This window comes from Amblyomma maculatum, chromosome 9 (genome assembly GCF_055883805.1).
Source record: "Amblyomma maculatum isolate TAMU_Amacu chromosome 9, ASM5588380v1, whole genome shotgun sequence".
Lineage (NCBI taxonomy): Eukaryota > Metazoa > Arthropoda > Arachnida > Ixodida > Ixodidae > Amblyomma > Amblyomma maculatum.
This window is the reverse complement of record NC_139352.1, coordinates 75021629-75033938: the sequence shown is the minus strand read 5'-3', so window position 1 is coordinate 75033938 and position 12310 is coordinate 75021629. Positions and strand designations below refer to the sequence as shown.

General features: G+C 43.4%; 1 protein-coding gene across 1 annotated transcript in view; it reads right to left on the bottom strand.

The window, feature by feature from the left end:
* The window catches only part of LOC146179448 (uncharacterized), a 76476-nt gene extending 64187 nt beyond the window's left edge, over window positions 1-12289 (bottom strand). The window contains exons 1-6 of the mRNA XM_084579885.1: window positions 12179-12289; window positions 8477-8580; window positions 6001-6125; window positions 3058-3164; window positions 1776-1907; window positions 188-287 (exon numbers count right to left, since the gene is read on the bottom strand). Coding sequence (XP_084436011.1) covers window positions 188-287; window positions 1776-1907; window positions 3058-3164; window positions 6001-6125; window positions 8477-8580; window positions 12179-12286 — 676 coding nt within the window. The 5' untranslated portion in view covers window positions 12287-12289. The remainder of the gene's footprint in view (window positions 1-187; window positions 288-1775; window positions 1908-3057; window positions 3165-6000; window positions 6126-8476; window positions 8581-12178) is intronic.
* Window positions 12290-12310: the final 21 nt, after the last annotated feature.

The window sequence follows — 12310 nt, the reverse complement described above, 5'->3', positions numbered from 1 at the left end:
GCGAAGCCTGAAATACCGTAAAAGTCGAGCAGATGTGTTTAGTGATGTTTTAAGAGTTGGCTTGCACCAGTCGCATTTACGATTGATAAATATGTCAATAACGTTCTGGTAACTCATAACAGTCAGCCAAAATCACGTTCTTATACATGGTAGAGGGAACACTAGAAGAAAAGACAGCTATGCTTACCATAGAACCAAGAGAAGCTGGTCACTTGCACAAGGGCGACGACAAAGAAGAGGTTGCGAGCAAGTCCCTGCTCTAACATATGGTGAATATAAAGTCCTCCCTGACAAAAGAAGTGAACGGTAGTTTTGGCGAGAAGTACCTATAACTGGGCTCGTTGGTACGTACTCGGGAAGACAAAATAGTTCAAAAGGGAAAACACAGATGAACAAGAAACCTTTCTACGTCCGTGTTCCCCTTTTGCCTGGCTGTATCTTCCTGGTATCTTTGCACCAATGCGTTCATTCACAAGAGCAACTACTCACTATTGAAAAAACAGTGCAATGATGTAGTTCTTAAAGAATCAGTGAGGACAAGTTTATGTTGGGCGTATAGGAATGAATTACCGTATTATGACAAGCACACTATTTGAACTGAAAACAGATCTTTTGTAAGTTAGAATAGTCCCAGAAATGAAATGAAATAAATGAAACATAGGCATCGCCGCCATAATTACATCACAGGTTTTTATTGCGGTTCCTAGAATGTTGGCGTCGCCGCCATTCAATTTAAGACGGCGATCACAGGTTTATTTTCGATTCAGACGTCACGAGTTTCTGTCATGTAGTCCTGTCGGGTGGTGGCACACTTTTAAACCCAATTTGTCAGCGATAATACACAGTTTGCTGGCAGAGAGACATCAACACACCATCACAGAATCACGGAGTCAACATTTACTGATATCAAAAATCAGATGACGCTCGGCTCAATATGATATTAAGAACACTGGAAGCACTGGCTGCTTCTTCAAAATTACTGCACTCAATTAACCAAACGATGACAAACGTCTTTAGCTGTGAATTAAGGCATAAGTAATTACCAGCTGGTAATTAGCTATATCTTGTTTCCAGGCATTTATTCGCGCTAGGCGTTATATTTATTTTAATAGGCAACTGATCTAAGTCAATCTTCCAATATTAAAATAAACCACGTGTGACATGGATGATAATGTAGAAATTATTAAGCAAAATGAAGAGTACGAACAGAAAGCACGAGCCTGAAATACATGTATTAAATACAGCTCATCTGGAAGTGATCCCGCTGTAGTTTATAGACCATTTTCACTAGAATATGAGATTGTGAACATTGGACCGTAACTATTAACGAGTTCTGTGAGTTTGTGGACAGAGTTATGTCTAGACCAATAAACAAATGAACAAATTCTAATATTATAAATGCTCCTAATAACCTCATAACAACGTACGCCTCTGGGAACAATAATTCTGCAGTGCCAAGAAACACCAGTAGTTATCTAATATAATGTACAGTTGTATTCTTTAAGATTACTTGTGTTGTGCAAATAGCAATGTTTCTCTTCTTGTCTTTTTTTTTTTCACAGTGCATGGATGATAAAGCCCTTTTCAGATACTCTGCTGTTCGTCCTTTTCCTTATCACCCAGTTGCATTTAAAACACTTTCAGAAATAAAATAATATTGTATTTCCTGTGAGACTTTTTTCCTTTCCTTTTAGTCACCGGGTAGTACATAAAACCGGAACTCAACACGATCTCCTGGACAGTGCGAAAGGTAAGCAATGAGCCGAAACGTCTACCTGTGTACAGAGAGGGACGCTGATAGCGTAGGCGATGGCGCACACCACGCACAGCGCCCATGCTTCGGCTGTCTTGGTGGCGTTGCCCAAGGTGGTCGTGATTTCCGACACACATGACTTCACGAGCAAAACCTGCGTCGTTGTGGAAAATCTGTAACTGTCGGCTGTCATAGCGTTCCTTCCCTTCGAGGAAGGTCTGTTTTGCAATCGAGAACCGTTGGAAACCACCTCACAAAGGCATTAGCGGAGCAGCACCGCACGTCAGTTGCTTTGGTTACCAACGGATAGAATCTGCCTGCGGCAAGATGTCCGTGGTTTTAGATCGAGAACCTTTTTAGAGCGCAATCTCGTGCCTTTTATTTTTTCATCGCCCTGACCAAAAAGAAAGATTTTGTAAAATATTCATTTGAAAGGATATCACCATGCAACACGCGAAAGGCCAACCTGTCAATTTCTTAAGCAGTGCTTTAATACTGCCAGATTTCTCACAATATCACTATAATGAATTCTCGTTACATACATTTTTCAGTATACAGAAGTGATTTATTTATTTATTTATTTATTTATTTATTTATTTATTTAGTTAGTTAGTTAGTTAGTTAGTTAGTTAGTTAGTTAGTTAGTTAGTTAGTTAGTTAGTTAGTTAGTTAGTTAGTTAGTTAGTTAGTTAGTTAGTTAGTTAGTTAGTTAGTTAGTTAGTTAGTGGAATGTGGACCCATCAAGCTGTCCATGGACAGCTTTTTTCTACAGTCCCCCATCTGTATTTGATGGCAAATAAAAGATTTCATTTCATGTGAGTTAGTTAGTTAGTTAGTTAGTTAGTTAGTTAGTTAGTTAGTTAGTTAGTTAGTTAGTTAGTTAGTTAGTTAGTTAGTTAGTTAGTTAGTTAGTTAGTTAGTTAGTTAGTTAGTTAGTTAGTTAGTTAGTTAGTTAGTTAGTTAGTTAGTTAGTTAGTTAGTTAGTTAGTTAGTTAGTTAGTTAGTTAGTTAGTTAGTTAGTTAGTTAGTTAGTTAGTTAGTTAGTTAAATAGGTAGTTATAAGCTTGCTTTTGTTGATATAGTTATTTACTTATGATTCATTTCTTTTTTCATTCACTGTTTCCTGGGTCCGGGCTTTTATCGATTGATAACTGGGCACTCAGCGAGGGAGAACGAGCAGAATGCTATAATACGAGCTATGCAACGAGGGAGGGCTTGCTGCCGTAACTGGTGCAAGGAACGAGAGAGGCTTGCAGCATTGTGATAACCAGAGGCCTGCGTAGTTGCCAAAGGCGCCGTCTTACGTTGGCCATCATGCCCATCGCTATGAAGGCGGTGAAGGCGAGGGCGTTGCACGTGGCCGGATACGCACAGGAAACCACGAGCTGAGCCGTCCTCACCAACTGCCGGACTGCGTTGAGAGAAAACAGAGCTGCGGCCAACTTGTTTTAAGCCTCAGATCTTCATCTGCGTCCCACAGAATTCGTGTAATTTGTGACTTTTGATCCCATTAAAAGAACGTGAAATGAAACTGCAGCCAGGCGATGTGGAATAAGTCTTACCTCTCAGTTAACAGAATGAACATTACTCCTAAAACCTACCTCAATGTAGTGGCTAGATACGCCGAAGGATACGGGGCGATGCTTTTGTTATATACTTGAGACGAACATTTCTACGTATTGATGTAAAAGGTTGCTGCGCAAGCTACAAGCTATTATCTTCCATCGCTATTTTTTTAGGTCCCGGGCGCTTGTGAACAAAGCACTAGGTAAAGAAACCTTCAAAAAAGGCGAATCTCCTGCAGCATAACTCCAAATGGTCGTGCCTCAAGATAATAAGTCTTGAATGCCGCTTTTAAAGCGAAATCATTAGTAGGCACGTTGGTGAGGCCAGACCGTGGACGCAAAATGTAGACGAAAAAAGTGAGGCCATGACTATGTAAGCGAACTTAATTGCAGTGCAGTAGAGGTGTCCAGAGAGAAAGTGCGACAGCAGGTGCGGCTTTCCTGCAAACCAATTACTAATGCAAAAATTTCCAGGAGCCACTTAAAACTGCCTAGATTCATAAGGCTAGAGCCTATTTTCTATTTATTTCTTTATCTTATTTTTATTTATTTTTTCAAGAATTTTATATTTTTGTTCGTTATCTTTTCATTAGTGTTTTCACCCAATGTTTATATACTTTTGCCAATTTTGCCTACTATGGCTTGTTATGCAACTACTGGGTTGGATTCAGGACTTCTGGACTGATTGACGCTTTTTCTGGATTGACTTGTGACTTTTGACTATTGATTGCCCAATGTTTAGATTTTTCAGCCAACGTAGGCTTAATATGTGTCTACCGTTGTACTGACTATGGATCCGTCTCATTTCACACATTCCTCCTGACGCCGCTCATGACTCAAGAAAGGTTTTCACCTTAAAACGTTACTAGGCTGCTGTTGGGGCTGTAGGATGAAGGAAAAGAATACACGGGCCTGCTACTGGCTCTGTAGCTGCGCCACCTCCGCTGCCTCGTGTGGATAGAAGCGAACAGGTAAAGAAGACAGAAAAAGAAGAGGGAGAGAAAGACACGCGCTGCAACAGCCGTCGTCCACCACCTAAGCGGTTGCGGGTGCAATGACGGCCTACAACAAATAAAAATTCGGTGGCTGGTTAGCATCCGCCGTAAGCGGCGTTGACCTACCGTCCCAGCCCCGTAGGGCTGGGAACAGCCACCCTTCACCACCTCGTCCCCCGTTACAAGGCTATGTTGATAATAATAATAATAATTGGTTCACTGGAAGGGAAAGGCGCGGTAACTGTCTCACTCGTTTTCTGTGGACACCTGAACCGCGCCGTGAGCAAGAGAGGAAGGTGGGAGTTAAAGTGGAAGGCTATGTTGATGTGGCCAAGTCATGAACGAAAAAGGTGAGGAAATGGAGGTGTCCACACGCTGTGTAATAGATACAGCACCTTTTCCTTTTTTGTAAGCCCATTTACATTTACTTTCTCCAAGGGTGCGTGTCAAGTGTCCACCGAGGAAGTGTTACAGATACTGCGCATTTCCTTCCCTGTAAACCAAATAGATACTAGGCTACGTAAAAAAAAAAATTAGTGATCACAGTAAATAATTACGTTTACATAAAATAATAAGAACGAATGACTGTGGTAGCCGCAAGTGAAAAAACAAAATAAAGATAATAGGTAAAAGAAAAAAAAAGAAAAATGAGAATGAATAAAAACAAATCAGAAAATGAAATAAACGTAAAATAACAAAAAATGCATTGAAAATAAAAAAGTAAAAGTTACGAAAACGAGGAGGCAAATCTAATGCTTTTGCAATTATAATGTAGTGACCTCCAGTTTTTATTCACTGTAGCAGACAAAACGAAAATGAAGAAAAATTCATCCTGATCCGGGGATCGTACCCGGGACCACCACCTTTCCGAGGCAGCCGCTCCACCAACTGAGGTAACGAAGACCGTCAGCAGATCGTATGGTAGGGCAAGAGCGAATTGTTCAATAACTCGAAGTGGGAATGGAGTTGGTCGAATATTTTAGGATATCACGTAAGATGGAGTAGATTTATAATAAGGGAATATTTTTTGTTTGTATTTCGCTAACTTACAATAAGGCATACTATAGAAAGTCGTGCAAACAGGTATCACATAGAAGAATAAAGGCTGGGGCGGCCCTTACCCCACCGGTCAAGTGTTACACCGGCTGCAGAGGTGGATGTTCGAAACCTGCTGAGGATTTGTGCAGGGACGAGGGCGTCAAGGACGCAGATTCTCCAGGAAGTAGGACTGTCCACGACCAGGAAGGAGGAGTTCGCAAGTGACTAATGGACAACTCTAAATGCAAGCGTCTTCTCCAGTCTCTTAGATTACTTACTCATTGACGTGCACTCACGCTCAGCCATGCGGCTACCAACATCATTACCAATTCGAGTTATTGATCAAGTCGCTCTCGACCTACAATCTCATCTGCTGGCTGTCCTTATTAGCTCAGTTGGTAGAGCGACTGCCCTGGAAAGACTGTGGTTCCGGGTTCGATCCCCAGATCAGGACGAATTTTCTTTACCCGCCAAGCTTCTAAGGAAGCCGCAAAACTATCATTTCTGCATAACGAATTCATTCAGACCTACTTTTCTTTTTTTTTCAATAAAAATAAACCTCTTACTTTCTCTGAACTGCGGGCAGTAAATGTAACGCAAATAATGCACGAAATGAGAGAATTAGAGCTGTTCGCGTAGAATCACGCACATTGGGAAGGTACGGCGGCAGTGATCTCCCCCTCGACGTTGCCAGGCTTGTTGACCCACAGGCAGGTTGTCAAGGCAATCAGGTCACACGTAGTCACCTCAGCCACTATGGTCCAGACGGCGCACCTGTTAACCAACATAGGTGCTCATAATTTCAGTCACTATTGTTAAGAAAACAAAATGGCAACGCACACTTGCCGTTGCACTTGTCACAGCCATTGTAAGCCTTGTCAGATTTTAAACATTTTAGCGCCCTTCATTTTTCCTAAAGCTTTTCATTAATGAACGGTCCGGTATCTGGTCTGACGGCTCCTCTCAACGCAAATGAGGACTCAGAGTTGCATATTTAAAATGAGGCTGTTAAACGCGCGCTTTGCTAACTCGCCGTACGCTCGCAGACTCTGGCCTTATCGCTTATTCACAGGTTCCGAGAGGGGCGTTTCAAAGTGTTGTTCGGAGGCCCGCGCACATAACCCAATGGCACAAAGGTTGCCTAAAGAATGAGGTTAGGACCAAGCGCAAGGGGGGTTAGGTGTTTCCGAAAACGAGGGGCGCCACGCGCACGACATGCCGGCGAGAGCTGTCTTTTCAAAACTGGCCTCATAGCGTCGTCTTAACCAGATACGCGCCGCTTGCAGTGAACCTTGGCAGAAAGGCGTAAGCTGTATCCTTAGAAACCAATGAGCGAGCATATCTCTCGCCAGCACTTACAAGCTATAAGTAACCGCAATCCTGAAATGTTGTCCAGCAGTCACACAAAAAAAAAATAATAATAACGGTTAATCTAGCATGTCTGAAAATCAGCTAGATTCTAGAACATCGAATTTCACAACGGTTTCGGTTCACACACCTGCCAAAGTGCACAGTCATAATCAGGCAACGTATGTAAAAAACCATGCTACACAAATATAACACCCCGCTTTTAACAAGCCGTATAGGTTGGTTGGTTGGTTTGTGGGGTTTAACGTCCCAAAGCGACTCAGGCTATGAGAGACGCCGTAGTGGAGGACTCCGGAAATTTCGACCACCTGGGGTTCTTTAACGTGCACTGACATCGCACAGCACACGGGCGCCTTGCTTTTCGCCTCCACCGAAAAGCTGCCGCCGAGGCCGGGATTCGATCCCGCGTCCTTGGGAACAGTAGTCGAGCGCCGTAACCACTGCGCCACCCCGGCGGGGTTAACAAGCCGTATAACCTGCGTTGTGTGGAACAGGAATACTGGGACACATTTTTTTTTATGTAAGGCAAATGTCGCATATTATACGATGTTATATGCATCTCGATGGAAATGTTCTAAGCTTCCGATCTGACACACAAATTTTCTTTCATAGTTTTCGTCACGCGCACAGCGAGTAGACAAAATCTGATAGAAAACCAATACGTAGTGTTTATAAAAATATTTGTCAGGCAGCTGCGGAATAGCGTAAGATGCTTTTATCAGCATATTGCTAAAAGTTATATAAACTTCCTATGCGCACCAAGCTTTCGCTTTTGAAGTTTGTCCTGAGCCCGTAGCTACCAGTCAGGCTACGATAGAAAACCAAAAGGGTGCGTTATTGAATATGGAAACGTACTAGAAGCCCGCCGATGCGAAATCTGGGATATAGTGTTTGTTATGATGATGTTCAACAACAGTGATGTTTAACAGTGATGTTTCACGAAGTATACGATTAAATTGTTAAATCATTCTGTCCCAGATAATTCTTCGAAATATCTGCGTATAGGCCCAAGAGTGGCGTGTCTCACTCGGAATTCAAGTCCCCCTGTATTCGATCTGCATCTAAAACGTGCTGCCCAGCCCTAATGAAAAAAAACTGTACGAGTCACAATAGCCTCATACAGGTTTCTCATACTATACTCATAAAAATGTCATACAATCTCATATACTTTTTATAAGTTGAATGAGATTTGTATGAGATATGAGATTTGTGCGAGTTTAGTCTGAGTTTAGTAAAAGAAATCATGAGGTTATTGTAACTCATGGTTTTTCACTCGGAAGGTTTGCAACTCCTGAGCCGACACGGACAGCATGATAGTATCGGCCGCTGCTCATGCCTCCAGGCTTCATACATCACACAACGGTTGATGGCAGAGTGAAACATTAGTGTTGCGCATCTAAAAAGAACAGAAACAAAAGCAAAACCTACAACAAACTTCACTCTGCCCAGTATGATCCTAAGTGCTGATTACCATCTTAGTTCTTTATTTTAATCACCGTACTGCGCAGTTTTAAGCAAGATGTTATCCAGCGATCATTATATTTGGTATATATTATTGTGTGAAAGACATGAAGTGGCCTTTATTTAAAGCAATGTCTTATTTTAGTTAACGCTAAAAGCGGTTAATGAAAGTGTCCCAATGACTCAGACCTCCATCGTCCTCAATCGTAGTTACTGGCTATCTTAGATTGATTACGTATAGTATGCCCATCCCGGAAAGTGACACTCGAAACAAGTCGCGTGTCGTGGGCAGGTACCTCTCGTAGGAGCTGCCGTACTTGCACTTGGATCCCAGGTAGAAGATGAGGCCACTCGATGTTCCAAGGGAGAAAAGCGAGTGCTCGGCAGCATCCAGCCATATCTGCGAGACACAAGCGAGGCACTTATGCTTCATACTTTATAACTTGGCCCGTTTTATTAAATCTGGCAGATACGGTAATTGGTAAGGGAGTCAGGACACAACCTTAATTTTCCAAATCTGTGAAACCTATAATAAGTTAGCATAACACACGCAGTATGGCAGCAGTCGATTGTATGTAAACAATCCTAGAGCAATCTGACCACTTTCTCCACGGCACTTAAATACGTACTCTGAGTTGCCGGAATGATTGAGAACTTTATAAGCAGAAACGCGGTTTTATAAACACATCGAACACCCTCCCCCCCCCCCCTCGCACAAACACACACACTTTTTTTTCTTGCTGAACAAAAGAGAACAAGGGTTCCAACTGTTTTTTGAAAACTCCAGTCGAGTTTTTGTTTGCTCAATAAGTGAAGGAAAAATGTACACCAGAATAATTATTTCCATTGTTCCCTGGGATTCCTTTAGTTCAGTAAATGTGTGCTCGGAAGCGCATCGCAAGGTGGGGGTCTCCCTGTTTGATGTTGATGTTCTGGGACTCAATCATCGACACACATGGCCGCCGTTCGGCGCCATTTTGTTTCTCTGATTGTTTCTGAGAACAGCCACGTGCTTCAAATTTGTGGCGCGAAATTTTGGTGTGTCCAAATGGCTTTTTGCGGTGACGTAAAAGTTACGTGAACGTGAAAATTGATTTTTAGCAGCGCTATTCATGATATCTGGATGGTATTTCTAAGTATTTGTGGAGGGAAAACAGAAGTATATATGATATAAAGGGAAGCACTTATGCTTGTGTTACGAGCGGACTGAAATGAACTGCCCACTGTAGAGAGCCGACTCCTGAAATTTGATTGGTTGACGTTGTGTGGCGGGAAATAAGCCATGCATAAACATTTAATTATGACGTCAAAATGACATTTCATTACGTAAAGAATGTTCTGCCATTGCTGTAAATGAATAAAGCTGGGCGCGGCATTTCGAACCACTTGAGGCGGCAGCGAAGAAAAACATGGCGAATTCGATGTGTAGTTTACGCGGCTGTTAGCTCACCGCAGTTTGGTAGACAGTTTGGTGGGTGGTGAGGTAGTAATTGTAGAAAGCACTGAAACGACGTCATAAGGGAACGTTTCAGCTGCGTCATCTTTTAGAGGATTAAACATGAAGCTGCAGATTTACAGTCGCACGAGGGTCGTAGCTACCCTCCCGTTGCAAACGCTTTGCTCTCATAGAGAAACCATCGATCCGCGCCGTCGTTGCCAAACGCAGAAATGCGAACCGCTAACTCAAGCGGTTGATCTGCGCGAGACGAGGCATTTCAGAGAGCAACAGAAGGGGAAGCTGGGCGAGTTGTAGGTTTCATGACTGGTTCGTGGGCGCTCTTTAACACAGAGCAGAAGAAAAGAAGAGAAATAAAGGCGCCAGTCCCCTATTTTCTTCTCTTTGTCTCTGTGTTAAACAGCGCCCACCAAACCATCATAAATTTCAGAGACCACAGCGATGCTTTTTAATTATCTGTTTGGTCGGTTCGTGAGCACATCCTGAGGGGTCATATGGTCTGATGGCTCTGCAGAAACTTCGCGCAACAGGCAGCGAGGGATCACCAAAGACTGTCTTAAACGTTGGCCCTAAACATTGCCTTTTTTGCCTTCCACTATGTTCCCATTGCAATGTTAATAAATTGAACAGCCTTTCCACGATAAGAAAAGCAAGCAAAAATACTCACAGCTTCTATTTTAATAAAGGAATATATGTCCCATGTACATGGTACATGTTTGCTCGTCACATGTGATGTGTTTCATATATAAAGTTTTGTTTTAATATTCTTGCGGGCTCACCAATTGCTTATTTTTAGAAAAAAAATAAGTACTCCGAAATATGTTATGACGTACCCTCTAATCATATAATGTACTTGAACACATTTTGTGTTAACTGCTTTTATTTTTAATACAGCCGGAAAATAATCTCCCTTTATTGATTTGCAATTTACCGTTTAGACAATAAGGAATACGCGCGAACGGCGCCGCCCTGCCTCATAGCACGATGTCCTCAGTCATCTTTCACTTTCTTTCCTTATTGTTCGTTTATCCCCCTCTGCACGTGTATGGTAGCCAGGGCATCGCCTAATTAACCTTACTGCTATTCCATTCTTCTGTTTCTTTCACTTTTTCGGACATCTTTTGTGTTTCGCAAGAGCTTTTCGCACGTCGGCGCATGAAAATTTAACCGACTGGGCGTAAGGCACAGCGTATCCCTTCCACTTCGCGCGCGCGCGCGTGCACACACACACACACACGCATACACTCGCGCGCTTGTGTGTGTGTGTGTGTGCGTGCGTGCGTGCGTGCGTGCGTGCGTGCGTGCGTGTGTGTGTGTGTGTGTGTGTGTGTGTGTGTGTGTGTGTGTGTGTGTGTGTGTGTGTGTGTGTGTGTGTGTGTGTGTGTGTGTGTGTGTGTGTGTGTGTGTGTGTGTGTGTGTGTGTGTGTGTGTGTGTGTGTGTGTGTGTGTGTGTGTGTGTGTGTGTGTGTGTGTGTGTGTGTGTGTGTGTGCGTGCGTGCGTGCGTGCGTGCGTGCGTGCGTGCGTGCGTGCGTGCGTGCGCGCGCGCTCTACACAACTCAAGCCGACACAATATGTTGTCAGAAACTATGTGTTCGAAACTGTTAGAAACTTAAGCAGACTTGGTGACTTGATGGTAGCTGGTCATAATGCTGCTTTTCGAAAAAGGTGGGTAGGACAGCCAGTACCTAACAGTAATTGATATTTTGAGACTGCGAGCGTTGTCCTCAGAGATGGACCATGCCGGCTGCGCCAGCGCCTCTTAGTCAGTGCTGGAGCTACTTTAGAAAAGATTCTTTCTGTTTACGACCAAATCCTTTAGGTTTTAGTTCCTGCATTTGACTGCTCACAATTTGCACCAACCCAGTGCGAATATTCCGTTGCGGTTCTTGCTCTAGAGCTGAAAATCGTGCAGCCTTTCCGTGCGTTGTTGATGGCGAATGTTCGACCGAAAGTATTGCATGACACACAGATACCGCAACGCCACAACTTACTTCAATCGCCTATCTGCAACCCGAGGCTTCCGAATCACGGAATGCACCGCGGCGTATCAGTTCCTGCAGGAGCATCGTCGTTTTTCCAACTTGGCGCCAATATATAGAAGCAGACGACAGCGAGCTTTTTTTTGTCAGGTCATTTCTCTATTTCTTCAGAATGCGTAACCCGATTGTGTGCTTACGTAACCTGGCACCGTCCAACTGTACACGTCACGCGTACTTCAAAATTTGAACAAAATGACGAATGGTCGAGAATAGGGCCCCTGGTTAAAGAAAAGATACGAGGTGGTTTAGGAGGCCCCTAGCGGTTGACGTCGAAGCCAGCATTGGTAATCATGTATGCAATAGACCACTATTTAACCAAAGTGCTTCCTATGGCTCATCTTAAGATTGTTGTTAGACCATTAGCCGTTACGTAAATTTGATACAAACGTCAGATGACACCAAAAGCTATAATGATATCCCGCAATCAACTGTCACATTTTTGTGCCGTCTCAAGGCAACGTGATCGCGTCGGTGAATTATGCTCATAATATGGGATGCGCACCTGGCGGGTGGTGAGTGCTGCCAGGTCCGGCGTCAGGCTCGCGACGAAGCCATCCAATGTGCTGTGGTGGTACACGCTCTCGGCGATGAAGGGAACGAAGCATAGCATCCCCACTCCGCACAGCACTTTGTA